The sequence below is a fragment of the Lontra canadensis genome, unplaced genomic scaffold, assembly GCF_010015895.1.
Source record: "Lontra canadensis isolate GAN:19392208 unplaced genomic scaffold, GSC_riverotter_1.0 scaffold42, whole genome shotgun sequence".
Classification (NCBI taxonomy): Eukaryota; Metazoa; Chordata; class Mammalia; order Carnivora; family Mustelidae; genus Lontra; species Lontra canadensis.
The window spans coordinates 13,917,643-13,944,658 of NW_022631036.1; the positions used below are offsets into that span (position 1 = coordinate 13,917,643).

General features: G+C 34.2%; 1 protein-coding gene across 1 annotated transcript in view; it reads right to left on the bottom strand.

Annotated features, from left to right (window-relative positions):
- The window catches only part of MIPOL1 (mirror-image polydactyly 1), a 311,611-nt gene that overhangs the window by 202,285 nt on the left and 82,310 nt on the right, over positions 1-27,016 (bottom strand). Inside the window, exons 7-9 of the mRNA XM_032871240.1 lie at positions 19,107-19,236; positions 6,480-6,513; positions 6,050-6,220 (exon numbers count right to left, since the gene is read on the bottom strand). Of these exons, the coding sequence (XP_032727131.1) occupies positions 6,050-6,220; positions 6,480-6,513; positions 19,107-19,236 (335 nt within the window). The remainder of the gene's footprint in view (positions 1-6,049; positions 6,221-6,479; positions 6,514-19,106; positions 19,237-27,016) is intronic.

Genomic DNA, 27,016 nt, shown 5'->3' on the forward strand with positions numbered 1-27,016 from the left:
TTACTACCTATAGATTTCCATACTAAGATATAAATCTCATAAAATAAAGAACCTTCTACTAGGAATTGCTGAGTTCCCAACACATGGCACATTACAGGTATGCAATAAAATATGAATGAATGAATAATATTTTACTAAATTCTTTTAGTACTGTGTACCTTGAAATTGATTTTAAATAACTTCAGCTCATTCATTAATTCAACAAACATATATTAAGTGCCTACCCTGTCCTAGGGATAAAACTGTGACAGAAACATATAACGAAAAATAGTTTTCTATCTTCATGCTAGTAGGGGAGATAGTGTAATGCTGTGTGACAAGTACTTAAGTAGTGGTCTGCTTCAAATAGATGAGTGAGCAACAAGGAGAGAGAAAGCATGTTCCAGTGAGGGGAAACGTACTTAACTGAGGGCAGAAAGAGTCATAAAACAGACCAATTATATTTTCTGTATGTTGGCCAGCTATCTTCCTAGAATTTTCTTTATTATATTATTGGAATGGATTCATATCTTCATCTTATTTGGTTTACTTTTCATTTTGCTGGAGCTGTAGCTTAGTGCTTGGAATAGCTTACAGGCTACAAAGAACAAGGAACCTGACTACTGAAACATTAAATTGAGTTTTTTTAATTACTCTGATGATTACCCTTGGTCTTTCCATGCTTTTTGCATTTGTCAATTTTGGACCTGAAGGACTTCAGGATCTATACTTTTCATTATAGCACGTGATAAAAATGAAAAAGGTGTGCTAAGTATTAAAAGAGGCATATAAATGTTTCAGAAATATTTTCAACAAAAAACAATAAACAAAAGTGAACAAATTAAAAAGGACAGTTATTGATTTTAGAAATTTATAATGACTCAATTCCAAAAATAGTGGTGAATTAAGATTCTCTACATGGTGTTCAGGTAATAGAAATTTATGATCACTAATTCAGCCTGGATAGATCAACACAGTGAAACCAACATCTAGAAGACAACAAAGAAAAGGAAGCCCACGGAAAGGACAAAGGATATTGAGATGTTTAATCTGGGAGAGACAAAACAGTGCTAGTAACTGCTTTTGCCTGCCTATGCTCTAACCCTAAGTTTTTACCTTACAAGCTCCTTTTTACATAGTTACATTGATCAAGCCTGGCAATACAAAGTCTAATTCTTATCAGTAGGTGAGAATTAAGTGAGTTCAAGATCCATAAGCATATTATCCATTATGCCTGGAGTTGATTCCAAACACCCACATACATAGAGAATTTACCAATTATCTTTGTTATATTCTAACTCTTTATGACAAGTCCTCTGCTTTGGTATTTTGAATATATTTTATCAATGCCCCGGCCCATTTGGCCAAAGTCCATATCCCAACCTCCATACCCATGCTTAATTTATTCAGTTTTCAGGACTGGGCCCCTCACCTACATCCCAGGTACCAGCTGGGGTCCAATAAGTGAAAATCTCTGCAATATTATCCTACCAACTATAAGTATCAATGAGGCCCAGCTGCCTGATGCTAGGCCCTGCCTATATCTATGCCTGCACTTGGAAATCAAAACTAGTCTAAACTAACCCAATTTAGCTAGACTGCCCTCCCCAATGTAAGTTGGTCTCCACATCCAATCCAATTGGAGGCCTGAACTTTGAGTAAGAAAGAATTCCTTCTCTCTGATCTTTAAACTGGGATATTGGTCTTCTCTTGCTTTCAGACTTAGACTTGGACTAGAACTTACATCTTCAGTTCTCCTGGTTTCTCAGGCCTTTGGACTCAGACTGGTATTATATCATTGGTTCTCCTGGGTATCTAGCTTACTGACCAAAGATCTCAAGCTCCTCTGTCTCTATAATCGCACAAACCAACTCTTTATAGAAATGTTTATATATATATATATATATATATATATATATATATATATATATAAAATACATATATATACTTCTTTATTGGTTCTGTTTTCCTGGAGAACCCAAACCAATACAAATGATTATCTGATTTACTCTAGCTTATGATAAGGTCAGGCCTCAAAGCTCATGAGTTGCCAATCTTGGCCAGTTCTATTCTGCTGCTTATTGATGTCTAGCCTGGATTCAATTGTGCCTTGAAGACTAGCTGTATAAATTAGGACATTATTGCTCATGTAGGTATTTGAATATACTTGATGCAATATAACTTATCAGTCAAATGTTCTGAGGCTAATATGAGTACCAAAAGCAAGACATGAAGAGGAAATGAATATTTAGCTAAATCGAAAATCAGTCAGAGATAAGATTCCTCAATACTGGGTAGTTTAACTAGATAGTTTCTAGAGTTCTATGAAACTTAAGATCCCAGAAAAGTTAGTGAAGAAATGGAAGTTTGTAGCTTTATCCCATAATAACATGTATTTCTGCAACTTAAATAAACTATATGAGCATTAATGGGCCAAAAAATGATGAAGAAAGAATTAAAGATTGGTTGCTAAGATAATTCTTTAATCAAACAAATGCAAATAACAATGTTAATTCATCCTATAAAAGATTTTAAGGCACTCAGTTCTCAGCTTGTGGTAGAAAAGATATGGGAGAAGAATTTGAATAAATAAGAGTATTAGGATTTATCAGAAAAAGATTTTAACAAGGCCAGTTCAAGTAAATAAATGATTTTAACTTGATTTGAAAAGCAAAGTAAATTAGCAAATATATCAAAATCAAGAAATTCTCACTGAATCTGAAAATTTTTAGTAGCTACTTAGAATGGGACTAAGGTAACCCAGCAGTACACAGAAGATAGAGTTTAATTAGAAAACATTTGATGCCAAATAGCAGCTCTAAAATTAACGTCAAATATCTATGGAATTCTTTTCCAAAACTCAAAATCTCAGCCAAATCGTAAGAAAATCATCAGATAAATCCAAATTCAGAGACATTCCACAGAATATCTGGCTAATACCCTCAAAACTGTCAAGGTCTTAAAGGAAAAAAAGTTTTAAAAAAAGGAGTCCTAAGCTGTTACAGACTAGAGGACACTGGAGAGACCTGACAATTAAATGCAATGTGGTATCTTGGACTGAATCTTTAACAGGACTTTAATGGAAAACTGATAAAATCTGAATAATGTCTGGAGTTCATGGCAATCTACCAATGTGGGTTTATTCATTCTGACAAACTTACCACAGTCAGGAGCAATGGCAAAAGCAGGGCACACCAAAACTGGATCAAAGGTATAGGGGGACTCCACACTACACTACCTTTGAGACATTTCTGCAAATCTAAAACTGTGCCAAAATAAAAGGTTTATTTTTAAAAAAATAAGGAAAAAGTTTCCATTCAAACTATAAGTCAGTAATTCAAAAGTTCAATTTTGGAATGATTATGACATAAAAATTAGAATAAATACTTTTTAGGCCAGAAAGCTTGAAAACTATGCAAATTGAGATAATTAAAATAAACAACTGCTTCATAAAACATAATAAAGACATGCAATAGATAAATAATAAATATATTGCAATGATGGATAATATCTATTTATAAATAAAGACATGTTGGTAAATATTGCCAAATGTTGATTTCTTGATGAATCCTGAAAGGCAGCAGGCAAAGGATAGAGAAAGAAGGAATGGATAGCAGTCGATATTTAATTACGTTCTATGTATTCATTTTTAGTTAACCTAAGAAAATAAGTGATTAAAAAAAAAAATCAAATGTTTGAGTTCACACTGTAATTGCTTCCAAGCACTAAAAACCAGTTTGGCTATCTCTTCAACAATACACTGAATGACTCAAGACTGCATACTGTTGGTAGGATACAAAATGGTAAAAGAAGTTGCTCATTTTAGAAGCTTAAGGACTTTTTCCAAATCTAACCTGAAAATAAATGTCAGTTCTCCACATCCAGATAGGATGAAATCATTTGTGGCAAAACAGTGCTCCAGCCAAAAACAACAAAAGCCTGATTAAATTTAAAGATCCAGTTTAAAGATGTCAGAAGGAGGTGGCTGCAACAATGAGTGGAGTGGCCAAGATTCTGAAGAGGGTGGTTTGTAGATCTGGAAGTGTTCTTTCCTCCCTTAGTTTTAAAGATTCCGGGCCTGGGCAAGGGGCTGGGAAGCCAGGCTTTGCACACAGGGCTCATGTTGCAGGACAGAAAAATCATCGAAGATTTAGGTAGTTGTGCAGGGTGGAAGTGACACAATTGGAGGTTTGAGACTTGTATCTATTTCAGATCATTTGATAAATCCCAAACCTGTACAGGGCTTGAAATTAAAAAGCTAAGCCCTAAAACCTTTGAAAAGCATAATGGAGTTTTCTACAGTCTTACAATGTTGAGGACATAAACACTGGAGTACAAGCTTTGCCAGGGATAGGGTCATATTGAGTATCAGCTCTGTTTGGGAAGCCTTACCAAAAGGACCAGGCTGAGCCACAAGTAGACCAAGAGTTATCAAAACGTCTATCCATTCTCCATGGGAGACAGTAAAGCATCTTAGAGAATGATAAAAATGAACTAATAGTAAAAATTTTATGAAGTAGGAGAGAAAAGGGGCAATTGATTAGGTGATAACCTTAAGCAAGCAAGAAAAGACGGGAACTAGTATAGAAATACATTTTCCTTAAACGAGGGCATGTACTAAGTAAGAAATAAAATACAAAAGGCAGAGTATATGGGTACAAATGCAGTTAGGCTGGTAGATTAAAATGGTCAGAAAAAGCAGAAGTTCCTTTTTATACTGGAGAGGAGAGGATGGATATCTAAGGAGCAAGAAGGGAAATAGAGTCCTTTACAGGGGAGAGTTGAATGGACTAACAAAAGGCCAGAAAAATGGTACGCAACACCAAGGGCCTACCTGAAGACAGTGGTCATGAATTTAAGGGTTAGTTGGCAAATCTGTGTGATATTCCTCTCTATATAAAGCTGTGAAGGTGTTGAACAGGCAGAAAGTTAAATTTATAAGGCTGAGGTTTTGCTTGGTGAGTAGGACAAAGGGCCAAGAGAACTGAGGTTATATTAAATGCTAATTGGTGGTAATTAGGTGAGCCCTGGAATCCAAGCTAGTTAAAAAGGGAAGTGGGAACAGGAGAGGCTTGAGAGAATAGGACAACAAGCGGCAAAAGCAACAGAAATGGGTGCCAGTGGAGCTGAATTTGCTAGTCAGAGTTCTGGAGTTAAGTGGACTGGAAAGACAGCAAGTGCTGGTCAGAAACAGGATATGACCGTAGGGCGGATGGCAGAAGTAGAACAGAACACAGGATGATGAGAGGAGAGAAATTCAAGAAGATGAAGAGGCCCGAACAGTGAAAGAATCATCTATATAGATATTTCAATCACCAAGAATTTTTTTTCATAATTCAAAACCACAAGAGTAGGCTGAAGAAAGAGACCAGGAAACACGTCCTAAGATCTTCAAGAAGTGACAGAAGCAACAGAGAAAGAAGTGTGCACAGGACTGTAATGGGAGGGCCTACTGGGCGGTACAATCTGGTGCGCGAGCTTCAAAACTAGAGGTGTTTAGAGAGGGAAAAGGAATGGTGATGTAGAAACACTAATGCGGAGCAATCCTGTGAGCCCACTGGTGTAACTGCTGTGGGAGGGAGTACAATCACTACTTGAGAGGACTGCAAGTAGAAGCAGTATCCTCAGGGAGGTAATCAGGTTTCAGGTAGAGCAGGAAGGTGTAAGTCATGTTCAGAAAAGAATACACTAATAATTTGACTCATTTATCAGTGTTCACTAAAAGGCACTGAATTAGGCACTGGGAGTAAAACAGTAATAAAGACATAATCTCAGCCCTCACAAAAGTGTGACTCAAGTAAGGAGTTTCATATAAAAGTGATTACTTTAAAGAATATAACTAAATTTTTTTAATATAACTAAATTGTTATAACAACCTAACAGATTAAGAAATGAGGATGCATGTATTTGAAGAATGGTCTAACAAAATTTGTGACTATTTTAATGTATCTAATCATCGTGGTATTAATCATATGCTGAAAACTGTTTGAATTAAGACCATGTGGGGAAAAGTCATTTTTTTAATGGTAAAGAAACAGGCGAAAATGCTTTTACAGATACATGCAGTTACCTGAGACAAAGCAGCATCCCGCTCTTCTATCACTGCGTTCATTTCTTCTGCAGTTATTCTCTTTTTACATTCCTTGGTCTTCTGGATTCTATCCACAATTACAGCTCCATTCTTCTGAATAGCTATTCCTGTGTCTGCATTGTTTATTCTGTTCAGTAATTCCTGTAATGTCTACCAACACCATTATATGTTAGTCAGACATGAAGTTTTAATATATTTTATTTAATATAGGGTTTTAATTAATAGGCACATGTGAATTGTAAATTGACTGAGTGAAGTTATTGAATTTTCATATTGCAGCAAAGATGTACATTATTAGTGTGTCAATTCTTCTTTTTCCCACATCTTAGTTCTTGAAACCCACTCAATTGAACTTAAGCCTCTAAGATATAAGACTGACATCAAGAAATCTCCTCAGAGAATGGCTTACCATGTCATTTTCTTCAGGGTTAATATTTTCTAGCCTAGAAAAAAGGGACACAGAAAGCCTGATCAGTAGCATTTCCTTAGTGCAGCAAAATGAGTTCGCTTTTTAAATCTTTAGAACCTCAAGTAATTTCATTCGACTAGTCTTTAGAGTCAACCATGACACTGAACATATTAAAGTGCCACCTGCTCAACTCCATCTTTCAATAATGCTCCATATCTTCTGCACTGACTTCAGACTGTTAAGTTATTAATGTTTACTGCTATATATGACTACAAGGATCAATTGTTCATATGTGCTTAGATGAGGAAAGTTCCCTAGTGATAGAAGCACTACTTCTCATCATTATATTTATTCCTGGACTTTCAATTCTTACCAAAAACTGTATTTCCTCTGGTTTTTTGGACTTCATCACAAATAAAACAAGGCAAGTATTTTTATTGCAAAGTTTAACTATGTTCCCTCAAAAGCAAAGACAAATAATGACCACTAAATTTGAACTGAAAATCTCCTGCTGCTATTTGTTAAAACAAATACACCGTATAGAAAGGCTGACCAAAACTAGAGCACACGTTTTTAGATGACTAATGTTATTTTTCTCTTTCAATACATACTTAGAATTATTCAATCTAAAGCCTAAGGAAGTAAATTCACCCCTCTCATAAATGCATTTTGTCTTAGAAGAGTCATTGTGCTTACTGAAATGTTTTTTGATGTTGGTGAACTGAACAAAGGCAGGAACGATAAAGAAAGAAGCTCTAAACGAGTATCTTAGAAAATGCCGATAATGTAATTTAGGCAATCAATAAATTGGGTAAGTTAAATGAAAATCTGTAATGGGTATTAATAAAATGATGTTGATTTTAGAAATAGCTCCATTATTTTTAAATTATACTAAAATGTTTAGATATATAAGTTCCTATTTTCTCATATCCCCAATTTCTGGGCTCCTAAGATTTAATATTTACCACCATAAAAAAAGGTTACTTGGAAAAGATATAGAGAAGCAACAAATTTATTACAAAGTTGTTCCAAACTATAGTTCAATGAAATTGCTACATTCATGAAGAGAAATTAAGAACACTGCATTTTTAATAGGAAAAAAATAAATATACATAAAAAACTTTTTTTAAGAATTAATTTATTTTAGAGATAGCGTGAGAAAGAGCACAAGCAGAGGGAGTGGCAGAGGGAGAGGGAGAAGCAGGCTCCCCACTGGGCAGGAAGCCCAATGCTGGCGCTTGATCCCAGGACTCTGGGATCATGACCCGAGCTGAAGGCAAACGCTTAACCAAAACTTGAGCCACCCAGGTGCCCTATCAAAAACTATTTCTACACATTCTTAAATGGTCTAAATTTACAGTATGACACAGCAATTTTGAATTATATATACTTAATATATCTCAAACTAGTAATGTCCACTTAGATTCACATTTCTCCCAAAATAAATCAACAGTTTTCAAATTCCTGCTTCATAAAAGCTCGTTCTACAAAAACTCTGAAGATAATAATTTTTAATCAATTAAAAAACAGTGAAAAGCACAAGATAGCAAAATTCTTACACTTATGGATGCTCACATAAAAGTATTTGAAAAACATCAGTAGCATTTAAACATCATTTTTAAGGAAGTCATATGTAGTGAAAAATATTTACCTTAATGTTGTTCTTTTTAGATGAAATCAGACTAAGAGCTGATTACAACAGTTTCCAAAGAAGACTCAATTTAAATTCTTATAAATGTCATAATTAACTTATTAAATTCGATAATTTAAAATGAAAAGATACATGAAAGTAAACATTCAGATTAGCAGATTACTAGAAATGCTTGCAAAAAAACAAAGTTTAGATCTCAAGGTTATAAATCTCCTTCTTTTGTTCCAAAGAACTTCATATATGATTAGGAAGAAAATAACAGTATAGGGAGGATACCTAATTTGTACATTCAAAATAATCAACACAACAAAGAGTGTATGCAATTTCTATGTGATAACCTGTAAGTTTTTTTTAGGCATTGCAAGGTGAAGAATTATTACTTTAAGGAGAGACAAATGAGTCTGAATATTTTAAATTATTATCTTTCAAGAGGATATGGTTAAGAGAGTTGTATTAGTTAAGATAGTTGTATTTAGTCTACTAACAAACTTCTCTGCTAACAAATAAAATTTTTTAAAAAATAAAATCTTCTTGTCAAAGGTTATATTAAATCCTTTCCACATAAATTTAGCACTGCAGATATAAATAATGTATATGATTGCCCTTAGAAGTACATAATGTATAGTGATTTATCATTTTGCTGATGAGTAAATTTGAACATGTTTTAGTAGGTGTGCCAGGTTTGACATGCAGGGCATAAGGTTTAAGCCAATCATTTAGCATTTATTTAGATCTCAGTTTTGCTTTACTATTCTTTATAATTTTTTTAAAGATTTTACTATTTTGAATAACACAGAGGACTTTGGGTGAAGGAGAGCAGAAGTGAGTTGGGAGAAATTAGAGGGGGAGACGAACCATGAGAGACTGTGGATTCTGAGAAACAGGGTTTTGGAGGAGATGGGGGTTTGGGGGTTGGGAAGGCTTGGTGGTGGGTATTAAGGAGGGCATATATTGCATGGAGCACTGGGTGTGGTGCATAAACAATAAATCTTGGAACACTGAAAAAATAAAATAAAATTTAAAAACGAAACAAAACAACAACAAAAAATTTTACTTATTTATTTGAAAGAGAGAGAGCACAAGCCGGGCGGGGGGAGCTGAAGAGGGAGAAGCAGGCTCCTGCTGAGCAGGAAGCCCACTGTGGGACTCCATCCCAGAACGCTGAGATCATGACCTGAACTGAAGGCAGACGCTTAAACAACTGAGCCACCCAGGCACCCCTAACCTTTAAAATTGATCTCAATTTTGCTCTATGGTTATCCCTGTAAGTACAGTGATAAGTGGTCATTAAGAGAAAACCAAAACTTTAATGAAAATGAGCAAATGGTTAATCTGAGATACGAAAAATTCATACAAACAAGTAACTTTCAATATAAATATGAGTCTGGAAAGAGAAAAGCCCAATATTTATATTTCTCTATTTGTATTTCTTTAAAAGTTTCAGGAAGTACTTGTCATGGATATCAAAGATTAACTACATCATAATTTAGTCTCAACCAGATTATTTACAGCAGAGATCAGCAAACTTTCTGAAAACAGTCATATAATATTTTAGACTTTGCTGTATGTTCTCTGTTGAAGCTACTAAATGCTGCCTTTGTAGTACAAAAGCATCCAAAGATAATATGTAAATGAACAGGTGTGGCTGTGCTACCATAAAACTTTATTCACAAAAACAACAGGAAGGATGGATGTGCACCACAGGTCTTTACTTTGCACATCCCTGATATAGAGCACTGGAAAATGAGACCAGATCTTTGATGTTAAAACACTGTTTAAGTGCCACCTGCGACATATTTTTCTGAGTTGGATCACTCAATACCCAGTTAAAGACTAATCACCTAAAAAATTGGATTTCGGAAAATAAAATTCAGTCTTACTAGTACATCACCTACTGTATTACTTAAGAAAACATAAAAATTAGACAAAAACCTACTTTTAGAAAAAAGAAGATAATTTGAAACAGTTTACCAGGTTTTCTATTTTCTATATAAAATGACTTGTTAGAGGTTTAAGCTTTACTAGCAGCATGTGTAACATATAAGGCTTTACTGGTTTAATAAAGACTTAAATAGTCGATGTTATATGAAATACAGCTGACAAGCTATAAATTATTTAGCATTAAAAGGAAATTTGCAATTATACAAAAGAATATCAACCTTTTGGAAACTAAATTATGCCTATAACAGTCTAACCAGACATAGTCATGATAATTAGTAAGAATTTTGCTGAAGTAAATGTCCATGGGCTCAAGTTTCAATTGATTTCCTATACCTTGCATATTCTGACTGACACCCCTGCACGCTAAGTGAAGGACCCATGCATGAAATGTCACATTTCTTGATTTATCCCTAGATCAGTCGATATCGTGTCTCTCCTTTCTGAACCTATAGTCATTCACCTTGTTCAATGGGAAGCAGTTAAACTTTGACCTCAAATGATAAAAGGACCTAGTGAACACCCTAATCAAAAAACTCTGAATTGTTTATTTTTATTCTCTTTCATTTTTACACAGTGTCACCTTAATATGTTAAAAAGAAAAACTGAAGACACTGAATATCACACGATCTCAAAAGCCGGAATATACATACACAAATGTATTTATGTTAGTAAATTTTAGTCATTTTAACTTGAATCCTTTTTACTTTGTTCCTAGTTTTGGCTAAAAATGAAAAAGACAAAAGCACTGAAGATTCAAGGGGTAGGGGAAGGCAGACATGGCAGAATATAAGAAAAAACAGACATCACAAAAAGACAGAAGTAGATCAGAACTGGCAAAGATGAAAAGAAAATGACAGAAAGAACTTGAAGATGATAGGAAGCAAGAAATAAGGAATTAAGACAAAAAGAGACATGAAATAATGTGTATTATTTCAACTTGTAACCCAGTGCCTCCAAATATGCTTTTTAGTCAAGCAAAGCTCAATTGGTTCTACCTTAAGAAATTCACCTAAAATGCACTACTGAAAGTTCAGAACCTACAGATGCCAACTGAGTAGAACAGAGCATCCACAGTGACATTTAAAACTACGCTGACATATTATTCTTTTAAAGCTGTTGTTCTTCCCTCTTATGTATTTTTCCTGATCTCCCCAATCCGCACCCCTAGACTATAAAACTGTAGGAGTGGACTACAACATGTTCCTAAGAAACAATAATTATTCATATCAATTAATATTATTTTAAGAATTTATGCAGTTATTTCTTTAATGTCTGTCTTCTCAAGTACACTGGGATCATAATGCTGCATTCTGAGTAACCTGACAGTACACAGTCAATAAATATTTTTTTTTAAAGATTTTATTTATTTGACAGACGGAGATCACACGTAGGTAGAGAGGCAGGCAGAGAGAGAGGGGGAAGCAGGCTCCCTGCTAAGCAGAGAGCCCGATGTGGAGCTCGATCCGAGGACCCTGGGATCATGACCTGAGCCGAAGGCAGAGGCTTTAACCCACTGAGCCACCCAGGAGCCCCTCAATAAATATTTATTGAATGGATTAAATAAACTAAAAGAAAAGGCTTGGGACTGAGTGTTTTTTTCTCCCTTTCCCAATTCTCCCTTAATACAAATGTTACAAAGAACAAATGAAAAAGGGTCTGCCTCGGGGAACCTTAAATTTAACATATTGTAATAAAAACTGGAAACAAATGTATGCACAAATTAAAGTAGACAATGGAAGGTAAAAAAAAATAGAAAAATAGAAAGAGGTTCAAATTAAATTGAGCCATCAATTAAAGAGAGAATGAATAAAACTAAGAGTAGAGGCTCTAAGGAAAAAGTTTTGATTTGGGTATGTGGACAGATGGTTAGGACAAGGGATCAAGGCAAAATAAGGTTTTTAAAAATGAATTAATATTTCCATTTGGTAGGTTTGAGTCACCTATGCAAGTCTGAGATAGATAAGTCCTACAATGTGTAACTGACTTTGACTCCTTGGGCAAGTGGTCAACCACTCCAAGTTTTTTGACCTATAAAGCACAAACATCATCCCCTTGAGGAGTTGTGATATTGTATGAAAAGCTGATTTGTTATCTTTGGGATGTGATTTTGATTTCTGAAAGAAACGAAATCTATTTAGAAGCAAATTTCATGAATAAAATTGGTAATCGGGGCGCCTGAGTGGCTTAGTCAGTTAACCATCTGCCTTCAGCTCAGGTCATAATCCCAGAATCCTGGGACAGAAGCTGAGCAGGGAGCCTACTTCTCCCTTTGCCCCTGCCCCTCCCTCCCACTCATGCTTTCTCTCCCTCTCTCTCTCAAATTAATAAATAAAATCTTTAAAAAAATTGGTAATCAACCGAGGTAACAAGATTCACAGTCATGAATTACATGTAAATACAGCACTGTGCACCGGGTGATAAACTGAATGTAATAGTACTTCCAAATTTCCAAATTCCCAAAAAAGAGTCGTAAAGTTATAATGAAAGTATTACTGAAATAAAAAAGGCATCTACTTTTTAAAGTTATGTTTAAAAACATTTGGCCCCAGGCGCCTGGGTGGCTCAGTCAGTAAAGCATCTGCCTTTGGCTCAGATCATGATCCTTCTCTCTTTGCCTGCCACTTCCCCCGCTTGTGCTCTGTCAAATAAATAAAATCTTTAAAAAGTAAATAAATAAAAACATTTGGCCCCAGCAAGTGTTTTTGTAGATATAAATAAACTGATTTTAAAAGGCATTTGGAGGGGCGCCTGGGTGGTTCAGTGGGTTAAGCCTCTGCCTTCGGCTCAGGTCATGGTCTCAGGGTCCTGGGATTGAGTCCTGCATCTGGGCTCTCTGCTCGGCAGGGAGCCTGCTTCTTCTTCTCTCTCTCTCTCTCTCTCTGCCTGCCTCTCTGCATACTTGTGATCTCTCTCTCTCTCTATCTCTCTGTCAAATAAATAAATCAATAAATAAATCTAAATAAATAAATAAATAAATAAATAAATAAAAGGCATATGGAAAAGAAAAGGTACTAGAATAGCCAAAACAATTCTGTAATAAAAGAGCAAAATTAGATGGCTTAACATTATCCAATTTCAGACACTATAAAGATTCAATAATCAATACCATGTGGTACTGGCAAAGGAACAGATGCACAGATCAATGGAAGAGAAAATAAAGTCCAGAAATTAATCCATACAAATATAGTCAACTGAGTTTGAAAAAGATGCAAGGAAATTTCCAACAAATGGTACTGGAATAAATGAATGTCCATACACGAAAAACAAGTACCATCTACCTTATACAAAAATTAACTCAAAATAAATCACAGATCTAAATGTAAAACATGAAATTTATAACCTATAGAAGGATTTCAAAAAACCTGTATAACCTTATATATAGCAATGAGTTTTAGATTCAATACAAAAGTACAATCAATAAAAGAAAAAAAAATCCATAAACTGAATTTCGTCAATATTTAAAACTTATGTTCTGCTAAACACATCATTAAGAGAACAAAAGCATTCACTGTTGATGGGAATACAAAATAGTGTAGTATAGCTACTCTGGAAGATACTTTGGCAGTCTCTTCTAAAGTTAACATAGATTAAACAGAGGCCCCAGGAATTATGTTACTAGGTTTAGCCAACTGATTTGAAAGCATATGTCCACACAAAACCTGTATGCAAATGCTTATAGCAACTTTATTCAAAATTGTCAAAAATTAGAAAAAAGAAAAGAATCACCAGGAGGTGAGAGGATTGTAGGATAGTATGAAGACTATGAAAAAGTGCCTGAGTATATTACAAACTATATTACATAACTTCACTGAAGGAGGTGGAAGGAAAAAAGAAGAGCCATTCTAAGTAACTTTGGAAAGTGGTACTTTGGAAACTGTAAGATTAAAGACTAAAGGAACTATATATGAACAGTGTACTCTAGTAAGAGAAGTTGTTTCTCATGGGGGTACGCATTAATGATTTTGAAAGAGTTATAATGTATACCGGGGTAGAAGAAATAAGGAAATGATGGATGGTGGGGATGGAAACCAGGTTTCTTACTGTTGGAGGAAATTATGTATAAGAAAAAGGAGAAAGCCAAAATGAACTATGTGGCACTGGATTAGTCAGAGAAATAAGTATGAATTACAATTTAGCTTAATAAAGATCCAGATAGATACATACATAATTTCATATCTGTGCATGTGTATCAATTAATATACATATATATAAATTTCGTAGCTCTTTCCACTGATTGGGACTAAAAGTAGTCACACCAAGTAACAATGAGTACACCTAGCATCCCGATCTTGGTTTCTAATACCATTTTCCAATAAAAGGAATCACAGCCCTTTGAGGAATGGCTGAGTTTATGGGTGAGGTACATCCCTATACATCTCTACACATCCCTATAAGACAAGACCCAGGGGCATTCTGTGGTGCCAGAGAAGTAAGTGTTTAAAAATCAAAAGGATGGGGAATGTATCAAAGGGATATGGAGGTCAACCGGAAGAGCTTCCAATGGCCAACCTGCAATACTTCAAGCAACAAAATAAACAACACAGTCTTAGATTATAATCCAAAGTATTAAAAGAGTACCCTTGAAGTCTATACTAATATAAACAAACAAAAAAATTAATAAATGAAGAAGAGACAAATCTCTTGTACTGAAGAATTATAAATAATTTATGTAGATATTTTCCGTGAGGGAAGTAGAGCTTAATTAACATCTCAATCCACACCCCTTATCCCCACCTCTAAGTACGGGCTGCACTTAAGTAATCTGCAATTAAGTAATCTGAAATCTTTCATATTTCAAAGAATATGAAAGAGGAATGTTGGTAAGTAACATGGAGAAACATGGCAAGCACTACCTTGGCTAGGTGACCAAGATTAACATCACTGATGTTAAATCATGTTGACAGCATAATGTTGAAATAATATGATGAGAATGGCACTTTAGTCCTGTACTCTTTGTCTCCCCAAAACCCATACCTCAGTCTAACCATGTGAAAAAAATTCCTAAAACCCAAATTGAATAATATTCCATCAAATGCCTGACTAATAATCCTGAAAACTGTCCAAGTCATCAAAAATGAGGGAAATCTGACTAGAGTAGGCAAAGGAGACATAGCAACTAAATTAATATGGGATCCTGGATGGGATCTTGGAACATAAAAAGGACATGAGAAAAATTAGTGAAATCTAAAGAAAGTGTGGAGTTTAGTTACTAATTATGTACCACTGTGCTTTCTCCCCTGTGACATATGTACCATAATAATGTAAGCCATTAACAAAAAGGAAAGCTGGAAAGTGGTTGTATAGAAACTCCCCTGTACTATCTTTGCAAATTTTCTGTAAATCTAAAAGTATTCTAAAATAAAAGTTTATTGGGGAAAAAAAGGAAGTCTAAGTAAAGACTGTGGAGTGAAATCTGAACACAGAAATCTGCCACATGAACAAAAGATAAAAAATTAGTCAAATAGTAAAGGAAGTAAGACATCACACGGTAATTCTTAAAAGTAGGATAGAGAAATGATGATTTGGGCCAAGTTCACCAAACCTTCCCTTTTATACATAAAAACAGGTATGGAGAAAAGACAATGAGTTCACCAAATCCTGAGAATTTTTCACTAATACCACACAGCTTAGAAATAGCCCGAGAGACCAATGAGTTGTGTAGATAGCCCAGAGAAAAGTAAAATCCTTCCTGAACAGAAGAATCCTGTATTACAGAAGACTCTTTACAAAAGAAGGAAGAAGCATCAGAGTGGACCATTTTCCACTACACCAGTGGAACAAATAAAAGCCCACAGAACCTAGATATACACAAGAACAGGTAGAGTGAGCCCGTGGTCCACTGCAAGACACCTCAGGCAGGACAGAACCTGCAACAAAAGGGGTATATCGCCCCAGGGAGAGCTTCCCATGCTCTCCACGCACCCCCCAACCCAGCCCATTGCCACCAAGGACTATGCAGAAAGGTGACCAAAAGCAGTACCTTGCCAAGAAACTATAGCTCTGAGGAGAAGGTAAATAGGTTTCAAACAATATGAAACATTTATTGAGGAAAACTCACTTGCACTATATCAGAACAAAGAAAAGTTCTTGACAATTTACATTATGAGCAAGATGAAGAGAAGTGACATGGCAATTATGAATACACTACAAACACATGATAAATATAAAAAATTATATAAACCAAAGGAAAGAAGAAAAATTTCCTACCAGTGGTTGGTATCTTAGAAGAACATAATAAGAACGTGAATTCAAGAAAGGAAAGTTCCAAGAGAAGATGCCAAACAAAAAAGTGAATGAAATGGGAAGTTGAAAACTTAAGGAAATGTGCTGAGAACCATAAACAAATGAATATATAAAAATTTAATAAATGAACTAGAAAAAATAGGGACAGGAATAGTGACAATTGGAATTACTAATATAAAGAAAAGGCTTGAGATGATCACAGTGAATGCAGAGGAAAAGAGAGGGATTCAAATAATTATTGAACAGACAACATATAAAGACAAAAGTGCCCCAATATACAAACAACTAGAGTCTCTAAAACAACCTAACAAATAGAATACAAACTTCACAAATCTAAAATTTCCATGAACTAAGAGAAGCATATAGCCCTTAGAGAGGCATGCTGTGGGTTCCAAATATGTTATGAAAGATGAATCAAAACAAATACCATGATTAAGTTCTTCTACTTCAAAAACAAAGAACCCTTCAGGTATCCAGGCAGGAAAAAAATCAAACACCAAAAACCAAAATAAGTCATGATAAGGGAAAAAAACCTGTGACCTGACTTCTTTTTAGCCAAACTCAATCTCAAAAAATAAAGTAACATTTTTTACAATGTTTAGAACAAAAATACTTAACTCAATAACTTTATTCATAACCAATTTGAATATAGGAATAACACAAAGCCAGTCTGAAGCATGCTAAATCTGAGAATAAAGTATTTATTAGCCTTTCCTCAAAAAACTGAAAATGAAATTCAGTTACCCAGGGATTTCCCAAAATAAAGAAATCAGGTATAGGGGCGCCTGTGTGGCTAAGTGGGTTAAAGCCTCTGCCTTCAGCTCAGGTCACCATCTCAGGGTCCTGGGATAGAGCCCCACACTGGGCTCTCTGCTCAGCAGGGAGCCTGCTTCCTCCTCTCTCTCTGCCTACTTTTGATTTTTGTCTGTCAAATAAATAAATAAAATCTTCAAAAAAAAAAAGAAATCAGGTATAAAATTTCATGTATAAAAAAAGTTGCAGATAATAACCATTCAATCATTTTAAATACAAAATCAAAATAAACATCAGGGTGATATTTTGACTATAGAACCCAATATAATTTTTACAAAGATTTTAAAACTAAAATTTACTAGAAAAAAAGGAGTTTAAAGGTTATTTCATAGGGGAAAGTTAAATGATACTGTTTAACTGAAACACTGCACGATTCAAAAAAGTGAAAAGAATTAATGATTCCAACACCTTATGTTGTTCAGTCTCTTTTCTTAAATTTTGAAGGATCTTTGGGGAATTAATACAGTTTACTATAAGAAAACTTTGCATGAAGTTCAAAAATTTCTTAGTTTCACTTCAATTATTACTCCCAAATTCAAGTTAACACACAGCACCAGCTATGAACCAGGTACTTTTCAATATTTATTAAATCATTTAGTCCTCATAACTTATACAAAGCAGGCACTATTTACCCATTTTGTAGGCAAAAAATTGAGTCCCAGGGATTCTGAGTAATTTGTCCACAGCTACACAGCTAGGAAGCAACAAGGTCAAGATTCAAATACATATGTTTGGATCTGGATTCTGTGCTGTTAACCTCTATATTGCCTCTCAAATCAAACAGCATGTAGAAAATTATATGATTTTTATCAAATTAGTTCTATGTCTACATCCATTCAACCACCAACCATCAACCATCCATTCTAGTAGATAATAGTATTTAACTATATAAGCAAAGAAAATGTTTGGAATAATGTTTCTCTATTGATAAAGATAGTTATTTGGTAGTAGGTACTGGAGAATTCACGTAAATTTTTTTGGTTTCTTTATTTCTATTATTCGATGAGCTTAATGCCTTATGATGAGTATCAGTCTTCAAAAAAAAAAAAAAAAAATGAAGCCATTAATCTAAACAAAAAACAAACCACATTACCTAAACATAACTTGAACACTGTCATGTTGATTATTTAATGACTTTTTGTCTCCCTAATGAGCAATGTTTTAATTAGTACTTTACTATAATCCCCCACAGAGCCTAGCACAATGTCGGGCAGAGCAAACATTCAATAAATATATTGATGGATCATCATAAAATATTACATTACTATATTGTACCTATCTTACAAGTAGTATATTTCTAGATGCTCTAGAGTCTTGACCTAAACCTGACACCTTAGACTAGCATCATTTACATTATCAGGGAGCTTGAAGAAAAAGAGAATCTTAAGCTCCGCACCATACTTACTAAAGGAGAAAGAACATTTTAACAAGATTTCCCAAGTGCTTGAAGCCATACTAAAATTGGAGAATTTCTAGAGCATTATTTATCTAAGTGTGGTCCATTATTTACCTAAGTCAGAATCACCTAGGTTGCTTGTTAAAAATTTAGATTCTCAGGCTCTACACTATTTCAAGTGTCATTAGAGTTTATGATACACCTAATAAAAGTAAAAAGTAGTAACGAATAGGAAAGAGCATATTAAGCAGAGAGCAGTGGAAGAACCCACGTAGTTTAAATAAATCAAGAAAGTTATAAGAGAGGGAAGAAAAGAGGCATTGCTAAGGAAAGTAGAGTAAAGATATCAAGAGTAGGCTATGAAGAAGTAGAGTAATTGTACAGAGTGCTGTGTATTCCCCTGAACTCCTCTCTTTTTTTAAACTGTTATTCTGACATGCAAACTACTACAGCATGATTGTGGGAATATGGAATTTACCCATGTATGCAGCAACCAATAACTTTTCTTAATATGTAAACACCACATAATGCATGCACTTATAAATGTTCCAAAAGTCACATATAGTTTTAAATGTATACATACACTTTCAGAGACATTTCCATAAGTTTGGCTCGAGCAATTGCTTCATCTCTCTCCTCATTGGCTAACCGCAGTCGAGACATAATAGCTTCATCACGTTCCTTCTGTGCAAAATACACTTCTTCGACCAGAGCTACCAAAATATATAATCCATAATTAATTAGAGAAAATTTAAAAATGCATACTTTCAGAAAAAATAAAAAGCAAAAACAATTTTTATTTTACTAAATTAAATGAGTATCAATTAATATCTGGAAAAACATTTTTAAAAGCTACTACAAAATTGAGATACATTTCATACCCATAAGAACACAAATTAAAAGGACAAATAATAACAAATACCATTAGCTCATGAAATAAAGAAATTCACGCATACACTGCAGATAGGTATAATGTATTTCTACAGCATTTGAAGGGCCATTTGGCAATATTTATTACAGTTAAAGATTTGTCTATAACCTGGCAAATCTCCTCTTTGGTATGAGGCCTAGAGAAATTCTTGCACATGTGCACAAGGAAACGTATATAAAATGCTTATTGCAGCATTATAGAATAGCAAAAACTGAGAAGTAGCTCAAATGTCCAATAACAGGAGCAAGAATAAATAAATTACTAAACATCCAAAATGGAATACAATACAACATTTAAAACGAATTAACTATGGACAAATGGACATATTTCAACAAAATTATGGCAAAAATTGCAAGGTACAAGGCAAAACAACTCTACCTATCATTTATGGTCAATTAGTGAAAATGCTAAAATAAACATGGCAATGATAATCATCAACTTCGGGATAGTAGTTATGTCCACAGCATAGTGGAAGGAAAGGAAAGAAAATGGGACCAAGGAAAAGGAAATGGGCAGAGCTGACCTCTTCAGCACTGAGCACCTCCAGGAGCATCGTTTATATAGATGGTAATAAAATGGCCTCATCTAAATTTGCACAGCACTATATAGGGAGCTTTGATGTCATCTGAAATTGTCATTGCTCAAGCATAATTTCTACCTGAAATCTTAACATAACTTTTAAAGTATCACTGCAACGTTAGACAAAAAGGGGTTCAAATACCTAGGTCACTGAACCAAACTCTATTTACACTGTCAAACCACAAAATAAACTTAGGAAAGATGTTTGAAATGTTCTTGCTAACATTTGTCATAGATTACGCATAGCTAATCAAGAGTTATTCTTCTATTATTTAAATTATAACTGGTAGAAAAGAAACCCTGAGAGTAAGTCAACTATATACTTTCCACAGTAGAAGATAAGATGGAACGTGTAACAGCAAAGCTAAAGTCAAAACCATTTCCAAGAAAGTGAGCCTAAGGCAAGAGAAATATATTCATTCATTTCTTTACTCATTCATTAATTTATTCTTTCATCAAATATTTATGAAATTCCTGTGTCAGTCACCTATCCAGTTTAAAGCTGTATGACTACCACATTCTAAAAAGTCCTTACCTTCCTGGAGATGTATACATTCTATTATAGAGAGACAGATAGTAGAGAGAGAGCAGAGCCAAAATTAAACAAGAAGATAGGTAGATAGAAGTTAAAGTTTTGAAGGAAAATAAGGGTGTGTCAGAGAAAAAAAGAGTAATTTGGAAGATGGGAAAAGAATAAACTAATTTAGAAAGGTGGCCAGAAAAGGGCTTTTTAAATAAATGACATTTCAATACATGCATATGTATGTGTGTGTGTTTGTGTGTGTGTGTGTGTGTGTGTGCGCGCGTATATATATATATATATATATGCATATATAACGTATATGCATATATATATGCATATATAACGTATATGCATATATATATGCATATACGTAAAACGTAATACAAAGGCCCTAAAAGTATTAGATGAACAGCAGTAAGGCCAATGTGTCTGAAGCACAGTGAGAAAGAGAAAGAGTGAGAGCTCTGGGAGATCATATATATATATGCCATCCTAGACTGGATGAGATTATGCTGAGTGAAATAAGCCAAGCAGAGAAAGTCAATTATCACATGGTTTCACTTACTTGTGGAACATAAGGAATAGCATAGAGGACATTAGGAGAAAGAAAGAAAAAGTGAATTGGGGGAAATCGGAGGGGGAGATGAACCATGACAGACTGTGGACTCTGAGAAACAAACAGGGTTTTGGAGGGGTGGGGGGCAAGGGAATGGGTGTGCCTGGTGGTGGGTATTAAGGAGGGCACGTATTGCATGGAGCACTGGGTGTGGTGCATAAACAATAATTTTTGGAACACTGAAAAAATAAAATAATAAAAGTTGAAAAAAAAGATGAAGTAATAGGATCTGGATTTGTCCTTCCACTTAAATCAATTTTTTTAAAAGATTTTACCTATTTATTTGAGAAAGAGAGAGAAAAAGAGAGTGTGCACACGCACTTGGGGATAAGGACAGAGAGAGAGAGAAAAGAAGACTCCACACTGAGCAGGAACCCAATGAAGGGGTTCGATCCCAGGACCCTGGGATTACGACCTGAGCTGAAGGCAGACTTAACCAACTGAGCCACCCAAGTGTCCCGAAACAATTTTTAAAAATGGACAAAATATATAGAATGACAGCTTTCAAGACTGTAAGGAAACAAAGAACAGTGAGTGACATGAGGAAACAAGTAAGTTGAGCCTATGATTGGCCCAGCTTAATACCCTGAAAGAAATTCCAGAACATCACAGGAAGGGAAGAATCGAGGACGAGCCCAGCTGATTCCACAATTTTGGAGGGTAGAGATACAATATGGGGAAACCAAAGCAGTTGAAATTCACAAGAGACTATTAGAGAAAAAACAGTGGCAAAGAAAGAAAATTTTGGAGACGTACAGAACGTCTTCCTCAAAAAGTGAGCTGAACATGTGTGCACGTGTGTAAGTAAACTACTCCATACAGGAGAAAGAGAAACCTGAGAGGATTAGAGGCAACAGTGCCCTGGGTGCCACAAAACCAGATATAAAGTATGTTGTTCCCACCAGCCAGATCAGAAAACTACAAGATTCATGAGGTACTGCATAGAGTACTCAGAAGGGTCTTGCCTCAGTAGTGGGGATTAATGAACCCTAAACACTGCTCTGGTAACATCTAGCCTATCTTTAAAACAAGACCCAAAAGGAGAGACCTGTTTCCAAAAAACATAAGTACAACTGATAAGAAAGCTCAAAAATATTTTATAAGAATACAAAATAGCTTCCAAAATGTTAAAATTCATCATGGTATCCAAATGCCAGGCATGCAAACAAGCATCAAAATTAGGACAAATGACAAAAAAATCAACCAACTAATACATAACCCTGTTTTACATGTGTTTCTGTTTAAAGATTCTTGTTTAACATATACTATTGCTTTAATAACATTGAATCCATGGCCAACGGCACTGTATAACTCATTCCTGAACAAAACTTACCTATTACATGTTCTCTCCATAACGCACGTCATAAACTTCTTGTACTCAGGGAACACTAGACAGGATTTCAGCACTACACTTGGGGGCTGTTTGAAACTGGGAAATCACCAGTAAAAGGCACAAAAATGAAGTAATTCTAACACTAAATAAACTTAAAAACCCCACTAATTTACAGTATAAGAGCTGAAACAAGAAGGTAGCATATGGCCTTGAATGGGATTATATTGGCTTTGCTTTTCTTAGTTTGTTATTTTAGTCATTTTTATTAATTTTTAAAGGTAAAATAACCTTTCATTCCACAAGATGAATACAAAGCCTAAAACTATAAACAGTTTGGGAGAGAACCATGAATTTAGGTAGGTAAAGCTTTCTTGACCATAGTACCAAAGCATAACCCATTTTTAAAAATTGATAAACTGGACATTAATCTAACTCAATTAAAAATCTCCACTCTTCAAAAGACATGGATAAGAAAGTTAAACAAGCCACAGAAAGAAAAAGATAATTGCAAAGCATATATCTGATAAAAGACTTGCATCCAGAGATAATTTTTAAAACTCTCAAACCTCAGTAATAAGAAAACAACAACAAAATAAACAATTAAAAATGGGCAAAAGCCTTAGACACTTTATCAAAGCAGACATATTGATGATAAATAAGCACAAGAAAAGGTGCTCAACATCTTCAGTCATTAGAGAAATGCAAATTAAAACTACGAGATAACTACCACATACCTATTACAAAGGCTAGAATGAAAGCATGATTAAAGATGCTGGGAAGAAGGAGAGCAACTGAAATCCTCATTCACTGCCCATGGGAATGCTGGATGGTGCAATCACAGTTGGTCGGCTTCTCAAAAAGTTAAACATGCACCTACTGAAAGACTCAGCTATTTAACTCACAGGTATTGATCCAAGACAAATTAAAGCATATGTCCATACAAAGACACACAGATATTCACAGTGTCTTTATTTATACTAGCCCCAAACTAGAAACAAAAATTTCTATCCACAGATGACTAGATAAACAAACTCTATGGCAAACTGTGCTAAACTAACTGGATATCCACTTGCATTTATGCTTTCAATCAACAGTTAGATAAGGTTAACAAATACTTGTTATGAACATAGCTTTTAGAAGAACCTGTACTTTCCAGCACAATTTTCATAGGTTTTTTTTTAAAGGTAGTATCATTGATACTATGTGGCTTTCTGTAGCTCTACTATTCTGCGCCTATGTATTAATTCATCATGCCATTTTGAAAGAAACTTCTGCCCATGATATACTACATAATAGTGAGTTTTAATCCTCCCTGATAATTGTATGCAATTTTCTTCCAGGAAGGATACTCATAACAGCTTAGAGAAAGCAACATAGTGTATTAGGAAGAATGTGGGCTTTGATTCAGATCCAAAGTGTCAACATACTAAAGTTAGGTTACCTGCTTTTGTGTATTTTTAAATAATTTTAGTCTCATTTTATATGTATATGATACCACTATTTATGGTTGTTTGGGAAAAATTAAGTGAGATAATATATGAAAGCTCTTGGCCAAATAAGTAGATTCTCAACAAACACTGGTTCCATGCCACCATTACCATTACCACTTTCAATCCACAGATGCACGATGTGGCTCATTTCTAGACATATTAAATAGATGATTTTGATTAATTTGGACCATCTATATACATGTATGTATACCTATATATACACACACATACATATACGTATATACATACATGTGCATATTTTGTTGGCATTCAAAAATTACACATGGGAACTGAAAGAAAAATTATTTAGAACCCATTCTATATTGTATATTGTGTACTATAATGACATAATAATTTGTACAATATATCACAATATTCTAAGATATTTTATATTATAAAACACTTCTAATTTCACTCTTACATTTACTGCAACATTATTTATAAAACCCTAGATATGGAAGCAACCCAAGTGTCCACTGATAGATGAATAGAAAAGAAGATGTGTATATAAATACACACACACACAATGGACTATTACTCAGCTACAAAAAAGAATGAAATCTTGCCATTTTGAAAACATTGATGGACCTAGAGGGTATTATACTGAGTAAAATAAGTCAGAAAAAGAAAGAACAAATATCATATGATTTTACTTATACACAGAATCTAAAAACAAAACAAAATTGGAAAAAAATTAACAAAAAACAGAAATGATTCCATTAACATAGAGAATAAACTGGTGGGTGCTAAATGGGGATGTCATGGGAGAATGGGCAAAATGGGTGAAGGGGAGTGGGAGATACAGGCTTCCAATTATGGAATGGATATGTCATAAGGATGAAAGATATGGCATAGATAATGTAGTCAATGGTATTAGTGGTATTTAATAGTGTTGTATGGTGATAGATGATAGTCATTACTTGTGGTGAACATAGCATAAATGAAGGGTTGTTGAATCACTATGCTGTACACCTGAAACTAACCTAACATGTGTCAACTACACAGCAATGAAAAAAAAATTTTTTTTAACACTTCTAAAAAAAAGAAACCTACTTCTAATTTGTAGGTCAGTAAGGATGGACAAAATGATGCTACACAATGATCTAAGTACAGATAAACATGTATGTCATGCCCTGAAATATTCTGACATATCAAAGGTTAAAATACTAATTACTAAACTTCAAATGCCAACAGGCTTCCTATCGCTTCTATAGAGTATGATGAGATGTTACAAAGTGACATTTAATGTAAGCTGGGTTCCACTTTATATATAATAACACTTTAATGAAAGAGGTAGGACTAGCAAAGTCAGGGGCTTGAAGAGTAAGTATAGTTATCTCTATGCTTAAACAATTTACACCAAGGTCTTATTTGGTCCTGTGTTAGTCAACAGAAAACATTTTTTCTCTCTATAATGCTATCAACTCTAAAGAGGTAAATAATGTGTATATTAGAGGAGAATGCCCACTGAGTATTCTAAGGTTAAGTTTTAAAGTGCCATAAAGCACACCCACATAAAACCTGATTACACATTTTATAAACACTAAGAAGTATTTCCAAAATTAATTTTTTAACATCTATCAGGTTATATGTGAAATTTGATTATGAAAAACCTGATTCTTTCTAGAATTCAGTACTTTTAAAGGATCAATATGCAACTCTCAAACATTTTTAGTAAAAAAAACTTAATTGTAAACACTGAGCTTTTCCAAGGTAGATGACTATTACAAAGTTCACTAGAAAATCAATATAGCATTTTAGTTGGAATTTGCTCATTAAACACCCACAGCTCTAATGCAAATTATGATGGAATGAATAAAGCAAATACGCATGCTTCTTTCTTTTTATTAAATGTAAAATCTACTGTTAATTGCATCTCGTATGTCATACAAACTTTTCTCCTTAACTATTAAATAGAAGCTTTAACAAAAGTCATTAGAGATTCTCTTTCTTTGACTTGAATAAATTTCAATATTTGTTCAGTAAAGGTTCACAGCAGTTAAATTACATTAACAAATATTATTAGCTACTATGTAAGCCAACCAAGTAAAATACTTATATTGTAGGTAAAACAAATCATTGGGTGTTTACAATAATATTTGGATATCTCCATTTTTAAACATGGTTATCAAATATCCTATAATTCTTAGGCAAATTCGAGGAAGATTCAGAGAGGATCACCCCCCCTCAACACCAAATACTCAAATTTGTTTAGTAAGCTAATTGTTTTCTAATATGGGCAAGAGTAAATATGAAGAAGCTGAACCATACCAAGTATGAGTTTATTGAGTCAAGACAGAGTACATATTTTCTTAGTAGAACTCGAGTCTATTGACAATCCTATACTCTACACTTCTCATACTACTTTTAAAATACAATAGAAGTGAGGCAGTGTATTGGAAAACATTCTAGTTTAAACACTGGATCATGATTCCCTAAATAACATAATTTGGAAGATAGACATTTACCAAGAAAAAGAATCCATTTGTTAACATCCTCAAGGTAGTTATATAAATAGAGAAAAGGCTGAACTAAAGTGAAGGAAAAAGATATCATCAGGATTTGAAACATATAAAATAATCACTCATTATAATTCATGTTGAAAAATTCTAAGCAACAAATACAGACATGTCCTATAAAAGACAGGTTTTTATTATATTTGAAACAATTTCAAATTGTCTGGATATCTATTTCTTTACTTGTTAAATGGATTCCTTGCAAATATGCTAGTGTTTTATGAAACCACCAATATATATTCTAGAACCATAAACATTATACTATATCTTTTAATTTCCTTAGAAATTATAATTTCTCTCTTTGCATAAATCAGTTATTGGAAATTTAAACATAAATGGTAAATACTCTACAACAATGGAAAATTAACCAACCTACTCCGAGTAGTTTGGTGCCTCTATTTTTTCTTTTACAGACCAGACTATTAAGTTTTTCTAAAACTGTATTTGAATGTTCAACACTTTATATGATATTCTGTAAATAACCTTTTCTGATTAAAATAATACA